A 21,603-nucleotide genomic window follows, 5' to 3' on the forward strand; every position below is an offset into this window, starting at 1 on the left:
GTGCATTTCAGCGGGATGCCCTGCTGAGGAGCGCAATCATGGTCCCAGATGGGATGCCACTATGACAAAGACACTCAACTGTGGCTGACCCCTGCGGGACAGGTTTGCGTTCCAAATGCTTTTTTTTTACCCGTTTTGATTGATTATGTACACAATTGTACCCACCTGGACAAGGAGGGAATGGTAGCTACATTATTACAATCCTGGCAGCACTCTGATTTCCAACCAGCAGCTGAAAAGCGGGTAAAGGCATGCCTATTGTGTACAAAGTGGGTAAAGGCCTGCCTATTGTGTGAAAAGCGGGTAAAGGCATGCCTATTGTGTACAAAGTGGGTAAAGGCATGCCTATTGTGTACAAAGTGGGTAAAGGCCTGCCTATTGTGTGAAAAGCGGGTAAAGGCCTGCCTATTGTGTGAAAAGCGGGTAAAGGCATGCCTATTGTGTACAAAGCGGGTAAAGGCATGCCTATTGTGTACAAAGCGGGTAAAGGCATGCCTATTGTGTGAAAAGTGGGTAAAGGCATGCCTATTGTGTGAAAAGCGGGTAAAGGCATGCCTATTGTGTACAAAGTGGGTAAAGGCCTGCCTATTGTGTGAAAAGTGGGTAAAGGCATGCCTATTGTGTACAAAGCGGGTAAAGGCATGCCTATTGTGTACAAAGCGGGTAAAGGCATGCCTATTGTGTGAAAAGCGGGTAAAGGCCTGCCTATTGTGTGAAAAGCGGGTAAAGGCCTGCCTATTGTGTGAAAAGCGGGTAAAGGCCTGCCTATTGTGTACAAAGTGGGTAAAGGCCTGCCTATTGTGTACAAAGTGGGTAAAGGCATGCCTATTGTGTACAAAGCGGGTAAAGGCATGCCTATTGTGTGAAAAGCGGGTAAAGGCCTGCCTATTGTGTGAAAAGCGGGTAAAGGCCTGCCTATTGTGTGAAAAGCGGGTAAAGGCCTGCCTATTGTGTACAAAGTGGGTAAAGGCATGCCTATTGTGTGAAAAGCGGGTAAAGGCATGCCTATTGTGTGAAAAGCGGGTAAAGGCATGCCTATTGTGTACAAAGTGGGTAAAGGCCTGCCTATTGTGTGAAAAGTGGGTAAAGGCATGCCTATTGTGTACAAAGTGGGTAAAGGCCTGCCTATTGTGTGAAAGGCGGGTAAAGGCATGCCTATTGTGTACAAAGCGGGTAAAGGCATGCCTATTGTGTACAAAGCGGGTAAAGGCATGCCTATTGTGTACAAAGTGGGTAAAGGCCTGCCTATTGTGTGAAAAGTGGGTAAAGGCATGCCTATTGTGTACAAAGTGGGTAAAGGCATGCCTATTGTGTACAAAGCGGGTAAAGGCATGCCTATTGTGTACAAAGTGGGTAAAGGCATGCCTATTGTGTACAAAGCGGGTAAAGGCATGCCTATTGTGTACAAAGTGGGTAAAGGCATGCTTATTGTGTGAAAAGCGGGTAAAGGCCTGCCTATTGTGTACAAAGTGGGTAAAGGCATGCCTATTGTGTACAAAGTGGGTAAAGGCATGCCTGTTGTGTGAAAAGCGGGTAAAGGCATGCCTATTGTGTACAAAGCGGGTAAAGGCATGCCTATTGTGTGAAAAGCGGGTAAAGGCATGCCTATTGTGTACAAAGCGGGTAAAGGCATGCCTATTGTGTACAAAGCGGGTAAAGGCATGCCTATTGTGTACAAAGCGGGTAAAGGCATGCCTATTGTGTACAAAGCGGGTAAGGGCATGCCTATTGTGTACAAAGCGGGTAAGGGCATGCCTATTGTGTACAAAGCGGGTAAGGGCATGCCTATTGTGTACAAAGCGGGTAAAGGCATGCCTATTGTGTACAAAGCGGGTAAAGGCATGCCTATTGTGTACAAAGCGGGTAAAGGCATGCCTATTGTGTACAAAGCGGGTAAAGGCATGCCTATTGTGTGAAAAGCGGGTAAAGGCATGCCTATTGTGTACAAAGTGGGTAAAGGCATGCCTATTGTGTACAAAGCGGGTAAAGGCATGCCTATTGTGTACAAAGCGGGTAAAGGCATGCCTATTGTGTGAAAAGCGGGTAAAGGCATGCCTATTGTGTGAAAAGCGGGTAAAGGCATGCCTATTGTGTGAAAAGCGGGTAAAGGCATGCCTATTGTGTGAAAAGTGGGTAAAGGCATGCCTATTGTGTACAAAGCGGGTAAAGGCATGCCTATTGTGTACAAAGCGGGTAAAGGCATGCCTATTGTGTACAAAGCGGGTAAAGGCATGCTTATTGTGTACAAAGTGGGTAAAGGCATGCCTATTGTGTACAAAGCGGGTAAAGGCATGCTTATTGTGTACAAAGCGGGTAAAGGCATGCCTGTTGTGTACAAAGCGGGTAAAGGCATGCCTATTGTGTACAAAGTGGGTAAAGGCATGCCTATTGTGTACAAAGCGGGTAAAGGCATGCTTATTGTGTACAAAGCGGGTAAAGGCATGCCTATTGTGTACAAAGTGGGTAAAGGCATGCTTATTGTGTACAAAGCGGGTAAAGGCATGCCTATTGTGTACAAAGCGGGTAAAGGCCTGCCTATTGTGTACAAAGCGGGTAAAGGCATGCCTATTGTGTACAAAGCGGGTAAAGGCATGCCTATTGTGTACAAAGCGGGTAAAGGCATGCCTATTGTGTACAAAGTGGGTAAAGGCATGCTTATTGTGTACAAAGCGGGTAAAGGCATGCCTATTGTGTACAAAGTGGGTAAAGGCATGCCTATTGTATACAAAGCGGGTAAAGGCATGCCTATTGTGTACAAAGTGGGTAAAGGCATGCCTATTGTATACAAAGCGGGTAAAGGCATGCTTATTGTGTACAAAGCGGGTAAAGGCATGCCTATTGTGTGAAAAGCGGGTAAAGGCATGCCTATTGTGTGAAAAGCGGGTAAAGGCATGCCTATTGTATACAAAGCGGGTAAAGGCATGCCTATTGTGTACAAAGTGGGTAAAGGCATGCCTATTGTATACAAAGCGGGTAAAGGCATGCTTATTGTGTACAAAGCGGGTAAAGGCATGCCTATTGTGTGAAAAGCGGGTAAAGGCATGCCTATTGTGTACAAAGCGGGTAAAGGCATGCCTATTGTGTACAAAGCGGGTAAAGGCATGCTTATTGTGTACAAAGCGGGTAAGGGCATGCCTATTGTGTACAAAGTGGGTAAAGGCATGCCTATTGTGTACAAAGCGGGTAAAGGCATGCTTATTGTGTGAAAAGCGGGTAAAGGCATGCCTATTGTGTACAAAGTGGGTAAAGGCATGCCTATTGTGTACAAAGCGGGTAAAGGCATGCTTATTGTGTACAAAGCGGGTAAAGGCATGCTTATTGTGTACAAAGCGGGTAAAGGCATGCTTATTGTGTACAAAGCGGGTAAAGGCATGCCTATTGTGTACAAAGCGGGTAAAGGCATGCTTATTGTGTGAAAAGCGGGTAAAGGCATGCCTATTGTGTGAAAAGCGGGTAAGGGCATGCCTATTGTGTACAAAGTGGGTAAAGGCATGCCTATTGTGTGAAAAGCGGGTAAAGGCATGCCTATTGTGTACAAAGCGGGTAAAGGCATGCCTATTGTGTACAAAGTGGGTAAAGGCATGCCTATTGTGTGAAAAGCGGGTAAAGGCATGCCTATTGTGTACAAAGCGGGTAAAGGCATGCCTATTGTGTGAAAAGCGGGTAAAGGCATGCCTATTGTGTGAAAAGCGGGTAAAGGCATGCCTATTGTGTACAAAGCGGGTAAAGGCATGCCTATTGTGTACAAAGCGGGTAAAGGCATGCCTATTGTGTACAAAGCGGGTAAAGGCATGCCTATTGTGTACAAAGTGGGTAAAGGCATGCCTATTGTGTACAAAGCGGGTAAAGGCATGCCTATTGTGTGAAAAGCGGGTAAAGGCATGCCTATTGTGTACAAAGCGGGTAAAGGCATGCTTATTGTGTACAAAGTGGGTAAAGGCATGCCTATTGTGTACAAAGCGGGTAAAGGCATGCCTATTGTGTGAAAAGCGGGTAAAGGCATGCCTATTGTGTGAAAAGTGGGTAAAGGCATGCCTATTGTGTACAAAGCGGGTAAAGGCATGCCTATTGTGTACAAAGCGGGTAAAGGCATGCCTATTGTGTACAAAGCGGGTAAAGGCATGCCTATTGTGTGAAAAGCGGGTAAAGGCATGCCTATTGTGTACAAAGCGGGTAAAGGCATGCCTATTGTGTACAAAGTGGGTAAAGGCATGCCTATTGTGTACAAAGCGGGTAAAGGCATGCCTATTGTGTACAAAGCGGGTAAAGGCATGCCTATTGTGTACAAAGTGGGTAAAGGCATGCCTATTGTGTATAAAGCGGGTAAAGGCATGCCTTTTGTGTGAAAAGCGGGTAAAGGCATGCCTTTTGTGTACAAAGCGGGTAAAGGCATGCCTATTGTGTACAAAGCGGGTAAAGGCATGCCTATTGTGTACAAAGTGGGTAAAGGCATGCCTATTGTGTATAAAGCGGGTAAAGGCATGCCTTTTGTGTGAAAAGCGGGTAAAGGCATGCCTTTTGTGTGAAAAGCGGGTAAAGGCATGCCTATTGTGTACAAAGCGGGTAAAGGCATGCCTATTGTGTGAAAAGTGGGTAAAGGCATGCCTATTGTGTACAAAGCGGGTAAAGGCATGCCTATTGTGTACAAAGTGGGTAAATGCATGCCTATTGTGTACCAAGTGGGTAAAGGCATGCCTATTGTGTACAAAGCGGGTAAAGGCATGCCTATTGTGTACAAAGTGGGTAAATGCATGCCTATTGTGTACAAAGTGGGTAAAGGCATGCCTATTGTGTGAAAAGTGGGTAAGGGCATGCCTATTGTGTACAAAGTGGGTAAGGGCATGCCTATTGTGTACAAAGTGGGTAAAGGCCTGCCTATTGTGTGAAAAGTGGGTAAAGGCATGTCTATTGTGTACAAAGTGGGTAAAGGCCTGCCTATTGTGTGAAAAGTGGGTAAAGGCATGCCTATTGTGTACAAAGTGGGTAAAGGCATGCCTATTGTGTGAAAAGCGGGTAAAGGCATGCCTATTGTGTGAAAAGTGGGTAAAGGCATGCCTATTGTGTACAAAGTGGGTAAAGGCCTGCCTATTGTGTGAAAAGTGGGTAAAGGCATGCCTATTGTGTACAAAGCGGGTAAAGGCATGCCTATTGTGTACAAAGCGGGTAAAGGCATGCCTATTGTGTGAAAAGGTGAATGCTGGGAAAGGGGTATCTTGTGCCCCCGGGAAGACCCCCTTGCCAGGTGGACCTTTCTCTTGTCTGCAACATGATTTTATTGAACTGCCCAGGGTGCATTGTTATAAATATTGCTTGGTAACAGTAGACGTATCCAGCAGGTGGATAGAAGCTATACCCACTACTGATAACACTGCTATGACGGTTGTAAAAATATTGTTGAGAGAAGTGATTCCTCATTACGGGCTACCAGAGTCCATAAGCTCTGATAATGGACCTCATTTTATTGCAAAAATAAATGAGAAAATTTGTAAAGAACTGGGAATAAAGCAGCAATTTCACTGTGCTCACCAGCTGCTATAGTGCAATGAGCAAATGGAACCTTAAAAGGTAAGCTAACTAAACTCACGCAAGAAACCGGACTAAACTGGCTTAAGATCTTACCTCTGGCATTGTTTCACATGAGTAACCCCCTCGACCAAAACTGGACTACCCCAGCAGAAATCATTTATGGAAAGCCTATGCATACCCCATGGACACCGGGGTTAACTTCTCCCCTCCCTGATACACTAGATATGCAGACCCTAGGGGTGGAGATGGGAAAATATTTGTGTAGGCTAACCAAAATTTTCCCAAGTCTGCATTCCCAGGTTTGCCAGGCCCACCAACAGGACAAGGATCTAGCTAAAGGGGATTATGCCGCCGTTAATCCTGGAGACTTTGTCTTGATAAGGAACTGGGACAGATAGAAACCGGACACTCGGTGGAAAGGACCCTACCCACACCCACAGCCATGGAGGTGGACGGACAACCAAGATGGATTCACCGGAGTGCAAAATCGTCACCAGAAGACGATTAGTTAAAAAAAAAGCCTGTTCTGTTACTCTTTTTGCTTATTGTACACTTTCCCTCAGGGCTCCAAACAAATACTTTTCTTTCCCTGTGCCACACTCACGCAAGACGGATAAGGCAGTCAGCTTGCTGGGTATGGGCCCATCTACCCCAACACGCAGGATCAGGAATGCCTCTGGAGTGGGGTGCCCTTGAACGGCAGCGAAATGCTGTCTGTCTGGTTTATGCAGGATTTTAATCTGACAAAGCCAGACCAGACTACAGTGACAGGAGTGATGCCATGGCTAAGGCTAGAAAGCGGCAGGCAGAGCGTACAGATCCTACGGGAGTGTGGATGCCTGTGCTTCCGGGGCTGGAATTTACGAATACCCACAGCTGGGGCTGAGAGGCCTTCCCTACACCTTACCCGTGCTATCGGAAAGGTGACCGGAACTTGCTATTGTCGAACTGGAGGGAAAGAAGGGACATTTCTGGGAAATAGCACTTGTACAGAGGTGAAGACAGACCCCCCCCCCCCTCTGTATGCCATTAATGGGACCTATTTGGTATGTGGCAGAAAGGCATATCCCTGGCTGTCAGGGCCTTTTGGGGCCTGGCGACGAGGGGACAAACACGGCAGAAGACTGGATGGGATGTTGCTACTTGGCTTATATAGTGCCCTCTATATATTCACTAGCTCACATTTCACAATATGCTCAGTTTCAGTGACAGAAGAGAGGAATTACAGAAAGTGAAAGATTTTGGATGATAGCACTTCCCGCTTATGGGGCAGCTCGAAACTCCCGGGAAATAATCCATTTGGCAGCCGCATTGGAGGAATTAGCAAATAGCACTGCAAAAGTTTTAACTATGTTCAGACTGAGATTACAGATTTGACTGCTGAGATAATAGCCTTAAGGATGGTAGCTTTACGGAATAGAATGGCTTCGGATTTATTGCTAGCAGAACAAGGAGGGACTTGCACTGTTATAGGGAAGGAATGTTGTACATACATTCCTGATGTGGCCTCTAATATTACAGACCTCTCTCAGTACGTCACTCAGGAGATTCAGAAAATTGGAGAAAGGATGCATGGGTTTACGGATGGAAAGGGAATGTGGCCTTGGCCTTTTAACCTTCTTGGAGATTCCCGGGGAATGTTTTTACATGTGATAATGATAATGGTTTTAATTCTAATAGCAGCAATTTTTGCAAAGTGCACTGTAGCTTGTTGTGAATAGGATGGGTTGTTATAAAATTTACCATCAAATGATAAAAAGGAGGGAATGATAATGGAATGGAGGTACTCTCTTATTCCCTTTTACAGCTAAAGGATTTTTTGGTGCATTATTGTCCCAATTTAAGGCTAAAAGGTTTTAGCTGTTCTGTTGAAATAGTAATTTTAGTTAGTCACGTATGAGAAGTATGGCAGACTGTATTGTTTCTTTTTTGTTTAAGAGTGTTCCTGCTTTATAATTAACCTATTGTCAAAACTGTCAGAGCAGGCTTTGCACTGCATACGAGGCTAAAATATGGACAAATATGGACCCTTGCTGTGCTGACTGCTTAAGGGGAAGTAACTCAAAAGTTGCTGTAACTGTTGGAAGTTCTGCAAAATACCTGTATAAAAGGGATGGTATCTGTATGCAAGGTAGAGATCCTAGGAGAAAGGTCCGATCGGCAAGAGGGTGATTCTAGCCTACTGTAGATCTTGGATCTCTTGCCGGCTGAAGTCGCAATAAAGAAGAAACAGCTGATTGAAATTATACGGTGTCTGACTTGACTTAATTCCACACACTGATGGCATTTTATTCACCCCAAATTCCCATCAAACCTCCCACGGGTTCTATGACTCATACACACTGGCAACCATTCAGTCACCAATTCATTCCTATCAGCTTTATATCTTTGGGATGCTAGAAGAAACTAAAGCTCGAGTAAGCCGACACGACCACAGGGAGAATGTGCAAAACTGCACACAGACAGACAGCATACAAGGTTGGATTAAGTCAGGTCAGTGGAGCGGGGGTACAGCTGTTCAGCTGTCCTGTGGAGTGATTCGACGGCAGCTCTTTGCTCTTGAAATGCAGATTTTTTTTAAAAGGGTAAGTATTTCTGCTAAAACAGCATGGCAATGAATGTAGTATGAGCACATTAAGCATTTATCCACTGACAATGCCAACAATTACTCCGCAGTTCAAAAATAGATACCTGTATACAACTCTTGGCACGGTTAGCTGGCTTTCAGCTTTTCCATTTGCAGGATAACTGGTCAGTGATTGAAACATCAGCTCCTCCCATTGGAATCAATTTCTGCAAAATGAAACAAACTAGCTCCTGGAGGACAGGGCTGCAAATATGTTTTTTTTTCTAACATGCCGTGGCAACTGAACCAGTTTTATATTTTGGTGGGTAAACCTGTTAATTTGCAGGAAAGCACAGCACATCACATTTTATTTCTGATTTCCAAAGGAGAAAAGTATTCCATAATCTGTTCCAGGCGACCACCACTAACAGGCATTTTCTAAAATTTTCCATTTGTACATCTAGTTTCTATGTCTAACATGGAAGTGCCCTTAACCAAATAAGTAAACCACAGCTGGTGGCTTTTGTAAGGAATCTTTCTTAATATTTGTTTAATGGCTCTTTTTCAAGTTCCATTCAGATTGCAAAACTTTAATACAATTGGAAGAGCTTTCTGTGGTGGTCAGGAATTAGTTGCATATATTCAACTGATGAAAAGGATATTTCCATCTATTGCTGGAGCAGGAGATGCTGACTTTCTAAATGGATCTTACTGGATTTCAACGATGGGGTAATGCCATAGCAAATTGCTAAATGAATAGCCTTTATTGAAAAAAATACTCTACGCACCACATTCATTCAAGCAAAAACTTGCCATAATGTCAAAGATTAAACAAGTATTCCTGTCGTTATCAAAGTATCACTGCAAAATAATCATATCTCCAGCACTGATCCAATACGAGACAGTATTCTACAACTGCGACTGTATTCAACAGATCAAAAACTTGCTCTATTCAATGCCTCTATTCTTGAAAGTGATGCGAGTTGTATTTCCTGACATTTCCAGCAACAACATGTGGACACTCAAAATAAATGTAGAACTTCAATGAATTCCACGTCAATTCAAGCAGAACTGTGCCTTTGAAATACTGGGACACGAGACGAGGACAAGGAGAAAAGTCACAGTTTAAACTCATTCCAAACAACCAGTGCTGAAGTTCTCTCTGAACTGGTCACAAATTCGCAATAAATTCACACATAAAATGTGTTCAAAGTCAAAACTGAGTTGATGTCAAATGCATGATTACAGGCATGCCTAAATTGTGAAAAAGAGGTTACCACCCGTTACAATACAACGTCGCCTTTATCGCCATTACCCGCCTCCATTTGTTACAACGGAACCAAGTGGTGCTCAGCCCATTGCTCTGAAGACAGCCAAGCTGAAGAAAGTCCCCGGGAGACCGAGCACATTGCAAGCAGTTCACCAGCAGCAGGCAAATCTCCATCACCTCAACAGCCATGCTGTTCAAAGCACATCTTGCTGTTTAAATTTCTAGTATTCAGAGATTTTAAATGTCTCTTAGGATTTAAATAACACTTTTATAAATTAGTTGAGTTAAAATACACTGAACAACTATGAATAAATTCCTTCACTTCCTATTTGTGATGCCCGAGCTCAGTCTGACCTCCAGTTTGTCCACAACTTGCACACTGCATGGTGTGGTCAGAGGGAAAGCACCAGTCAGAGGGAAGGACCGGCAGCTTCAGAACTCCATCCAGTCCATCCCCCAGCAGGCTGCCCAATCAGTCGTTTGATTTGATGTTATTCCCCTCTGTCCAACAGCACCATCAAGTGTCCAGGCTCACAACATCCAAAATAAAGGGAGTATGTTAGAAACAAACAGTAAAAGTTATACCCCTCACGCCAAAGAAATCCAAAACACACCTACCAAAAGCTGAGGGGCAATTCTCACACACGCAAACCAATTCTGTTCTGGTTCTCCTATTCTGGAAAGGGGTTAAAGTCTGCTTGCACCAGCAGCCTAATGGAATCAGGGAAACCACAATAAAGCCAACTGAATAGACTGCTACTTCCTGGCCTATTTCAATCTTGTGATTTATATATTTTTCAATGTATTTTTTTTTATTTTCTCCATCCTGTCATTCTACTTCAGACTTGTGCTTCTTAACAGTAATAATTAAGTTTCAATATAAAAGCCCAGAATTAGATTTCCCCAAGTCCCTACTGCCATCCAAGACAAGAGCTCCTTCTCTACAGTATTCAACAACTCAAAAGGCCTTGTACAATCATGTGATAGTAGGCTTGATATTTCATTGATTGTATACAGGGCACAAGCTCAAAATGACCATAACAATCCTTTTTACACAGTAGGGGAATATCAGGTCTGGTTCTTCAACTCAGAAAAATAAGCCTTGAAATAAATCTAACTGTATTAAAATAGATAAGAAATACTGTAAACAAAAACAGACAGACAGACATACTTTATTGATCCCGAGGGAAATTGGGTTTCATTACAGCCGCACCAAGAATAGCGTAGAAATATAGAAATATAAAAGCATAAATAATTAAATAATAAGTTAATCATGCCAAGTGGAAATAAGTCCAGGACCAGCCTATTGGCTCAGGGTGTCTGACACTCCGAGGAAGGAGTTGTAAAGTTTGATGGCCACAGGTAGGAATGACTTCCTATGACGCTCAGTGTTGCATCTCGGTGGAATGAGTCTCTGGCTGAATGTACTCCTGTGCCTAACCAGTACATTATGGAGTGGATGGTTGTCCAAGATGGCATGCAACTTGGACAGCATCCTCTTTTCAGACACCACTGTCAGAGAGTCCAGTTCCACCCCCACAACATCACTGGCCTTACGAATGAGTTTGTTGATTCTGTTGGTGTCTGCTACCCTCAGCCTGCTGCCCCAGCACACAACAGCAAACATGATACCACTGGCCACCACAGACTCGTAGAAAACTGATGAGATGAAGTATTATTCCACTGAATACCTTGATAGAGGAACATAAAGAAATATTGAAGTAGTTAACTGAAAAAAATTGACAGAGTAAATGGGCTGATTAAATTGGAATGGAACATACAGCACAGCAACAGGCCCATAGTGTCTGTGTCAACCATGATGGCAAATTAAGCTAATCTCACCATATTCCTCTAATCCCCGTTCACATGCCTGTCTAAATGTATTCTAAACAAAGCTGATGTATCCACCATGTTCCAGGCACCTGCCACTGGGTTTATTTTTTTTTAAACTTGTCTCTTGCATCCCCTTTAAACTCCTTAAAGCTATGCTTTTCACTTTTTAGCAAGTTTTCCAGCTGGCCTTTAAACAACTGCAGATGTAGTGAAGTGTCTGTATTTTAAGTGCACACTTCTTATTGTAATTTAGTTGTTTTTAATTAGGTACTGAAATGTGCTACTGGTATAAAACAACAAATTTCATGACACATGCTAGTGGTAATAAATCTAATTCTGTTTCTTTGTTTATATTTCAGAGTCAGGTTTAATATCACCAGCATGTGTCATGAAATTTGTGGCAGCAGTACAATGCAATATATTAGAAATATAGAAAAAAACTGAATTACAGTAATTATATGCATCCTAAATAGTTAAGTTAAATAAACAGCACAAAAACAGAAATTTTATATTAGTACTCAGGTAGTGTTCAATGTCCAATTAGAAATCAAATGGCTGAGGGGGAAGAAGCTGTTCCTGAGTCGCTGAGTGTGTGCCCTCAGGCTTCTGTACCTTCTTCCTGATGGTAATAATGAGAAAAGGGCATGCCCTGGGTGGTGGCAGTCCTTAATGATGGATACCAACTTCCTGAGACACCACTCTTGAAACATCAACTGTACTCCTTTCCATAGATGCCCGGCCTGCCTAGTTTCTCCAGCATTTTGTGCCTGTTGCACTGCTCCATGAAGATATCTTGGGTACTATTACCATGAGGCATTCATACAAGACTTCTAGGATGGTCAGACACAAATGACACTATGAAGGAGGTTGGTGTCACAAAACCCTAAAAAAGCAAAAGCCAGAAAGGAAAGTATATAGCAGCTTTACTTCCAGAAACCTGGAACAATTTATGCAAATAAGCATTCGAAGATTTATTCAGCATACACACACTGAATCAAAACAACCTAGAAAAGAATGATTGAATTGCTATTTGAGAGAGATGATCAGAGCATCATAACAATCATAGTATTTTAGCATTGAGTTTTCATATGTCCAAATTATTTGCATTTGCTGATTATTTATGAGCATAAATAATTCCTCAGAACAAGAAAACTTAAGCTGGATGGTTGTGATCAACCTCATTTCTGTTGAAAGACCAGAAGATATCAGAAAATGAAAGGAAGATAACACATGGGACATGTTGTTACTGCTTCACACAAGAAAAATCCAAAACAACACTAAATAATAATAGATCTTCTACAATATTTCTTATGACAAATCCAAAGTTAAAGCAATGTTTAAAACACTGCAGCATGCAACCCATGTTGCAAGCACACACTTGCTTATTTACATCTTTTTGCTGACAACTAAACGGCGAATGGTGCCTTTCTTACTCTCTGCAAACCACTGTTGCTGTTACAGTTTAGTGATATTCTGTTATCACTGACAGACACTTTCCAGTAGGACAGTAAAACAATGCCCATTTCCACCTTCACTCTTACGAATCCAGGCTTTGTTTTCTGCACTTTTGCTTTTAAATAATCTAAAAAAAAATCACAGTTCCATGGTTTTGACATTCAATTCACTTGACTCCAGCTTCTGCCTTACTGATGTGTGTCCACTTCCAGATCACTGCCTACTTGGTCATAGTAAGCATAAAAATCCAACCTACATCCAAAATTATGGGGATAAATCAGGGAATTGTATGCAAACAAAAAGAGCAGGAGGAGTTTATTCAGAGCACCAATAACATTAAAAAAAGCAGCTACTCCACATGCAGAGATAACTGTGGTGCACAGCGTACGCAAGTATTCATTAAAACCAAGAGATCTTTAAGGTCACCAAGTCCAAAAAATATCAGAAGAACATAACCAAGATAATGAAGACTCATTTTGCTGACTCATCTCCTCTCGTAAGTAATTGGGCAATTCTATGAAATGTTAACGTTTACAACTGGGGAAGCAACAAAATTCATTCATTCTAGTATTAGGGATATCCTCTCACTAGGTTTATCGATGAGTTTTGAGCATATAGGTGAAGCTCCAGCTTCTAAAATTCTGTTGTGTCTAAATTAATATTTGGATCTCAATCAGAACTGATTTCCGATGGAAGGTCATTTAGATGTACAAATTGTGCAGGAAAGCAACTCCAGAAATATTTCAATCTATCATGCATCGATCAACTCATTACAAGTGTTTATATAATCAATTCAGCATGTATTCCAAGTTATGGAGTTTAAACTGTGCTTCTTGTGTGAAATTTTAAAACTTTGAGAATGCAAGGAGGGCATTACTGATCTCTATCAAAGATTATTTTTATAAATATATTTTATATTTTACTCACATTCTACACAATGTTATAATGACATGCAGAACGGTGGAGATGTGCAGTGTAGAAGACTGTCGTAGATTGTAACAGGACGTTGACAAGACCAGCAGAGAGAGCTTATGGCAGGTAGAGCTCAATACAGAAAATTATGAAGTGATATACAGGTTTCCCCCGCTATTCGAAGGTAGAGCGTTCCTATGAAATGGTTCGTAAGCCGGAATGTTGTAAAGTGAAGAAGCAATTACCATTTATTTATATGAGAAAAATTTGTGAGCGTTCGCAGACCCAAAAAAAACCTACCAAATCATGCCAAATAACACATAAAACCTAAAATAACAATAACATATAGTAAAAGCAGGAATGATCTGATAAATACACAGCCTATATAATGTAGGAATACTTTTCTTCTATCATTGCAGCACTGTCCACCGCAGCGGTAATTTCACGCAAGCGCTCTCGGCAGCATTCGCGGCAAAAACACTCGGCACAAGCGCTCCCGGCAGAAACGCACGGTGTAAGCGCTCCCGGCAGAAACGCACGGTGTAAGCGCTCCCGGCAGAAACGCACGGTGTAAGCGCTCCCGGCAGAAGCACTCTTTCCAGTAACCTTTAAGCTATGAAGCTACCAAATAACACATAAAAATACACAGCCTATATAAAGTAGAAATAATGTACGCCCAGTGTAGTTTCACTTAACCGGAATCGGGAAGACAGTGAGCACACTGATGATGGTGTGTTAGGCTGAGTCGTCGGAGGTTGGGGTGGTGGGAGATAGAGGAGACTGGGGTGTCATCTCATCGTCATCTGCTTCCATCAGGGCAGGCAGGTCACCTTCTTCTTCTATGTCTGCCTGCCTCAATGTCGAAGGTCGAGTTTCGTCGTCTGATGTGGAAGGCTTGAAATACGACAGTATGCTTGACTGCTTAGCTTCTCGCATTTTTTCTATCATACAGTTCTTTGTAAGCACTCAAACCATCCTGCAAATATGCCATAAATCTACATACCCTTCCAAAATTAAAGTCATACTTTTCGGCAATCATTGCAGCGTTGTCAATCGCAGCAAAAATCTCACGTAATTGCTTCACGTTCAGTTCCTGGATGTCTTCACTTTCGGGCAGTTCGCTACTGTGTTCGGCTTCAATTGTTATCCTTTCCTCTTCATCAGCTCTTCATCTGTCAGTTCTTGGTCATGGGATGCCAAAACCTCTCCAACATCATCTTCGTCAACTTCCACAAACCCTTAGCCAAACTCAGTATATCCTTACTTTGTTCACCACGACCGAAACACTTAATTATGTCTAGTTTCATGCTAAGTGTAACAACCTTATGAGCTCTTTTAGGCTTTTCCGATACCTTAGAACTCATCTTGCTAACAGATGCATAAAATAAATCGACATAAAGCACAGATGCTCACAGGCACGTGTTTAAGCAATGCCGGCTAGAATGCAGTTCCGGGGGAGGAACTTGGCTGCTCGCCGCACGCTGCCTTTTTTCGTAACAGTGAAAACATCCCTCTGCTAGCGAAAACAGGTAATTCGTAGCAGCGAGTTGACGTAAAGCGAATGTTCGAAAAACAGGGGACACCTGTTCTTTGGAAGGTCAAACCTATTGGTAGGTTACAAAGTGAAAGGCAGGATTTTTAGCAGCGTGGAAGAATAGAGGGATGTTAAGGTCCAAGTCTATAGAATTCTCAAAGCTGCTGTGCAAGTTGATAGGGTGACTAAGACCATAATGCATAGGAGCAGAATTAGGCCAATTTGCCCACGGGGTTGCTCCACTGTTCCATCATGGGTGATTTATAATCCCTCTTAACCCTATTCTCCTGAAGGCACATGGTCTGCTGGCCTTCATTAGTCAGGGGATTGAGTTTACGAGCTGCGAGGCGAGTCTATAAAACTCTGCTTAGACCACACTTGGAGTATTGTGTTCAGATTTGGTTGCCTCATCACAGGAAGAATGTGGAAGTTTTAGAAAAGAGCAACACACAAAATGCTGGAGGAACTCAGCAAGCCAGGCAGCATCTGTGGAAAAGAGTAAACAGGACGTTTTGGGCAAAGATGACCTGATAAACATTAAGGAAGGCCTTGACAGGCTACAGAGTCTGAGTTAGTACAGAGATGCTTAGGAACCTCTTTATAGAAAGAGGCAGTGAACCTGTGGAATTCACTGCCACAATAGGATGTGGAGGACAAGTCACTGAGTATATTTAAAGTGGGTGGTGATAGGTTCTTAATTAATAAAGGAGTCAAAGGTTACGGGGAGAAGTCAGAAGAATGGAGTGGAAAGAGTTAATAAATGAACCATGATGGAATGGCGGAGAGGACTTGGCCTAGTTCTGCTCCTGTAATAAAGGACACAGATTAAGGTGAGATGGGGGAGGTTTCAGAGATCTGCAAGGCAAGTAGTTTTTTTTAACCGGTGGCTGGAACATGCTGGTAAGGAAGGTGGTGGAAGCAGATACAATAGTAAAGTTTTGGAGGCATTTGTCAGGTACATGAACAGCAGGAAATGAAGGGACATGTACTACATGCAGATGGATGGCGTAAGTTCAGATTGGCATGTTTGGCACAGACATGGACTAAAGTGTTTGTTAGTGGGCTGTTCTCCTCCACCAGCATTTCAGAGTCACTGACTTCAATGATACAAAGAAACATTAAGAGGTAATGAAAATGAAGATTTAAAATTTAAAGGGAACATTGTTACACTTGTTAGTGAATACACCAATTTACAATGTTCAAGACCTTGCCATTAAGTACATAAAATCGAAGAGAGTGTTTCATCATAGTTATAGACAACACAAGCCCTTCAGCTCAACTTGTCCATGCTGACCAAATTGTCTACCCGAGCTAGTCCAATAAGTGTTTGGCCCAGGTTGCTCTCAAGGTTTCCAATCCATGTACCTATCTAAAGGTCTTTTAGTTGTAATTGTACCCATCACAACTGCTTCCTCTGGCAGTTCCTTATACCCTATGCCCTCTGGTCCTGATTACATCCTCATGAATCTTTTCTGCAGCCTTTGCAACCTAATGACATCCTTCCTATAGCTGAGCAACCAGAACTGCACACAATACTCCAATTGTGGCCTCACCAACAACTTGTACATTTGTAATACGATGAGCCAACTCCTATACCTAAAGCATGCCTTCCTTCACCACCCTGTCAACCTGAGTCTCCAGTTTCAGAGAAGGTACAGTTGTTGCTGATAGACCAATCGAGTGAATGAAGTTAATGCATGAATGGTAGCAAACAAGTGGGTCTCTTAAATTAATTCAATAACATCACGGCTAACCTGCCACATAAGCCCATTTTGTCTTACTACCTTTTGTTAACAAACTATCAAAAACAAATTTATAGTTAATTAACTGCCATTTGTTCGAGGAATTTCCTACCTTTTAACATATTGGGTTTTCCCCAATTAAATTGCTGAATATATCTTAAAACACTAGAGCCAGACACATCATCCCTATTCCTTAACCAGCAGAAACAGTTCAGAAGGTAGATGCCGGGGATTGTAAATTAAGTCGACTCCATCTTGGGTACTAGATTACAAAGTACCCAGGACATCTTCAAGGAGCGGTGTCTCAGAAAGGCAGCGTCCATTATTAAGGACCTCCAGCACCCAGGGCATGCCCTTTTCTCACTATTGCCATCAGGTAGGAGGGACAGAAGCCTGAAGGCACACACTCAGCGATTCAGGAACAGCTTCTTCCAGTCTGCCATCCGATTCCTAAATTGACATTGAACCTGTGAACACTACCTCACTTTTTTAATATATTATTTCTGTTTTTGCATGATTTTTAATCTGTTCAATATACATATACTGTAACTGATATACTTATTTATTACTTTTCTTCTTCTATATTATGTATTGCATTGAACTGCTGCTGCTAAGTTAACAAATTTCACAACGTGCCAGTGATAATAAACCTGATTCTGACAGAGGAGGATCATGTTTTCCCTACTATTATGCACACTTCAAAGAAATCACCCATAACCTTGTGAATTCCAGATTTATTGATGACAGCTCCACCTTCAAGACCATAATTCAAACAGATTCATTTCCAAACTCAGCACTTCCCTTTACAACTGGATCTGACTTCCTCACCATCAGACATAATCCGTAAGGAAAGGCAGCAACACCTCTACAGTGATAATCTACAACACTGGTGCCCACAAGGTTGCATCTTTGGCCCACTACTCTACTCTCTGCATACTCATGACTGTGGCCAGATTTTACTCTGACTCCATTTACATGTGACAGGCTGAATCTAAAGTAACAACCGGGTGGGTACGGGAAGGAGACAGAGAGCCTGGTGGCATGGTATGAAGATAACAGCCTTCCCTCAATGTCAACAGAAGAGCAGTCAGAGACTGCAGGAAGCACGTCAGGGCGCATGTCCCTGTACGTATCAATGGTGCTGAGGTGGGGATGGTTGAGAGCTTCAAGTCTTAAAGAAAACATCACCAACAGTTCATTCTGGTCAAACCACATAGACTTAATAGCCTAGAAAGTAAACCAGTGTATATTTAGTCAGAAGGCTAAGGATATCTGACAATTTGATAGATGTACCATGGAAGGCAGCCTACCCAGATGCAACACAGCTTGGCATGGCAACTGCTCTGCTAAAAATGGCAAGAAATTGTAGAGAATTTTGGACTCAGCCCTGGCTCGTCACCAAAACTAGCCTCAGTCCCTTCCCCCTATACGCAGTCTACACTTCCACCTCCCCTGGGAAAGCAGCCAACATAATCAACCACACTCCCACCTCTTCAATGTGGCAGTAGATACAACCCATGCATCACTAAGCTCAAAGACACCTTCTATCCTGCTGATATAGATCTGTCCATTAAGAACTGACCTCTCGATCTTCCTGCCATGGGCTTTGCCCGTAACCTCCCTGCACTGCACTTCCTCTGTAACTAACTTAGTTTTGTGTTTTGTTATTTTTTTCCCCTTAGAACCACCTGATGTACTTAGGTTTTGAGGATATCTCCATGGATGATATCATTACTATATGTGACAACAATAAACCAACTTCATTGCTACCGATAACATTACTTTTCTAATCTCGAAAGCTATTTAGTTTCTTGAATCTTGAACGTGCAGGATGCTAACAACTTAGACGGGTACCTGGTACTTGAAGGCAGCGACTTGCAGCAGCTTTAGGAGAAGCGGTTCTCCTACGTTGCGGCTGGGTGCATCACTAACAAAATGCAAATGGAGCACCTCTTTATCCTTGAGTACCGCGTGTTTTATCATGGACTTAATTGCAACCGTAAATTTTTCTTGTAGAGCATAGTTTTTATCCACTTTGGTGAACATCATGAGGGCGTGCAAGTGTACCGTCCCGTCGGACTGCCCGTTAACTGCAGCGGCACTTTGCGGGGATTCTGCCGCCTTCCTCTCACTGAGATTCGCCACCAGTTGAGCATCGCCCGGGGCACTCTTCCCTGCCTGGCTTTCTTTCATTCTCCTGGTTGTGCTGGAGAAATTTTCATGGTTGGATCCAAAGTAGTAAAAAGCAAACACGGCCAAGGCAGCTATAAGTAACAGGACAAACTGGTAAGAGCGGACTGAGGTGAACTTCGCTTTACTTTGCATTACCTTCCGCCACATCCCCATTGCTGAAAACAGCCTGGTGGGAAGTAGGGAGGGATGGGGGGGTGGGAGGGGGCAACTCGCCTATTTCCAACCTCTCTCAGTGGACAGTTCCATGCTGATAGCGAAGGGCGGAGGAACCTGCCAAATGGCGTCAGGATTTCCTGCCATTCCAGCCAATCAGAGCCGCGGGAGCTGTGATGTAAATTCATTGTGAATTGTACCAACCAATGCAAAGGGGTCTGATGGATCCGGAAAATGGCCCAGGGTGATGCGAGAAGGAAGCGACGCGGAACCCTCGGGTAGCTATATAATCGTGAAGTTTCAGCCTGTGAACTGCGGAGCTAAAACCAGTATAATTCAGCCCAGGACTGGAACTTGAAACTGCAATAACAATCGCTTCCACTTTGTAGCGCAGCAGCAGTCTCTCAGGGATATTAACAAAGATTTGACGAAAATCCGAAAGCGACCATTAGGTGCACAGAGGCAGGTTTTAAGGAGCAGCTTAAGGGAGGGAGGACATGGCTGAATTTGAAAGAGAAAATTCAAGAGTTTATTAGATCTGTCCCTCGGGTTCACAAGATGTAAATCTTCCACCATGCCTCTTCCTGGAAGGAATCCACACTGCAATTCGGGGAGCAAGTCTTTGGCTACTGAAAGGAGGCAGTGAAGATCGTAGGGGTGACTGACAGACTGTAGGGAAACAAGCCCTTCTTAAGCTGTTACCATTTGTCTCCTTTCTTGAAAATAGACATAACCACAGCTCCAAGGGTGCCCTTTGCAGGTAGCAATGCTGCTTCTTAGCCTCAGCACCCTCGGTTCTATGCTGACCCCCACTGCTGTCTCCTGTAACTGAATGTTTAACAAGTCCTCTGCTTTCCTCCCATATCCCAAATATACTGGGGATATGGGATTGTATGATAATTGACTAACGTAGATTATTCCAAGTTTAGGTGCATGGCAGGGGAACAGATTGAAAGGGAATTGTTTGGAGGGGAATAGGATTGAAGGGTTTGCTTTGGGAGCTGGCATAGATTCTTTGGGTTAAATGACCTATGTCCTGAGAAATACAAGTTTGAATAACATTGGGGGATAGATTACAGATGCTTTAGTAATTAAATCCCATAGATTGTTCTCTTTATGGGTGGTTGAGAGAGTATTTGACACAGAACTATTGTGTCCAGATAAAGGGTCTTACCCCCAAACATCTACTGTCCATTTCCCGTTACAGATACTGCTCGTCTCCAGCAGTCTGCTTTTTGCTTCAGACTGCAGCATCTGTGTGTCTTGCGTCAGCATTGCATACTCAGCTTAGGTTTGGTAGAACCAAAGACGCGTAACATGACTAAATATAAAGCTTGATTAACTGTAAAGTTCAAGTTTCTATCTATCAACATGAAAGGAAGTGCAATATGTGACTTTCCACAGAGGGGCAGGAGAGATTCCAAATCTAGATTTGTAACATTTTAAAATACTGTATAAGGAAATAACAAATATAAACATTTGTCTGTTACACAATTGCGAAAAGAAAGCTTCGAAACATTTTGATCCCGAAACTTTTCCTCACCCCACCCTCACTGAATATGTCCAGGACCAACTCAAAAGTCTTGCACCTCCTTCAAGCCTACAACAAACAACACTGACTTACTTAAACACAGCAACCAGTCCAACTGACTTAGAAGGCAAGGAAATAAGGGGAGAAAATTTGGTGAAACCCAATGGCTTTATGTGGATTCCATGTCATCCTGGGCCCTATTTCCTTACAGTCCACAGCTGGCATCTTTGGAATCTAACTTGCTGAATATTAACTTCTAATAATGTGATATTTACAAAGAATTACAGATGCTTTTAAAAAAAGATGTTCTTAAAAAAATGCAAGGTTACACAAAAGCACCATCTCATTCACTCATGTCTTTCAGGGGTGGAAATCTACCAGTCTGGACTCGACTAGCCAACAATGTAATTGACCTAAAATATATCAGCAAGCCATTCTATTCAGAGGCAATCAGGGAAGTGCAATAAATGCTGGCCTCCACACCTGTACTTGTTTCCCACATCTAGACAATTTAATTTAAAATGAACATGCTATGATCAGCTGATGTGGAGATTTTCGATTAATTCTATCAACTTTATTAAGTCATACTGACTTAAGAGACTGAAATGAATTTTAGCTAATTTTTTAAATAACTATCCTGCATTATGGAGAAATCATTTTGCTTTAATCAATGTTGTAGCTTATTTCTATTGTGCTTTAAAGTTTGCGGAGTCAGTAAATCAACTTTGCTGTAGGATAGAATTTGGCGCACCCTAGCTCATTTCTATCTCATTTGCTTTCATAGTATTGTCAACACTCCAGCAGATTTTGTAAATAGCGATCTCATGATGCTTTTTTTTTGCTGACTGGTTGGTATTTTCCCTCTCAAATGTACTTTTAATCAGTAAA

At 42.7% G+C, this 21,603-nt stretch overlaps 1 protein-coding gene across 1 annotated transcript in view; it reads right to left on the reverse strand.

Annotated features, from left to right (window-relative positions):
* Nucleotides 1–19,272, reverse strand: part of xxylt1 (xyloside xylosyltransferase 1) — a 152,372-nt gene extending 133,100 nt beyond the window's left edge. Inside the window, exon 1 of the mRNA XM_073041181.1 lies at nt 18,693–19,272. Within this exon, the coding sequence (XP_072897282.1) occupies nt 18,693–19,184 (492 nt within the window). The 5' untranslated portion in view covers nt 19,185–19,272. The remainder of the gene's footprint in view (nt 1–18,692) is intronic.
* Between the last annotated feature and the right edge of the window lie 2,331 nt (nt 19,273–21,603).

The sequence above is a fragment of the Hemitrygon akajei genome, chromosome 3 (assembly GCF_048418815.1).
Source record: "Hemitrygon akajei chromosome 3, sHemAka1.3, whole genome shotgun sequence".
NCBI lineage: Eukaryota > Metazoa > Chordata > Chondrichthyes > Myliobatiformes > Dasyatidae > Hemitrygon > Hemitrygon akajei.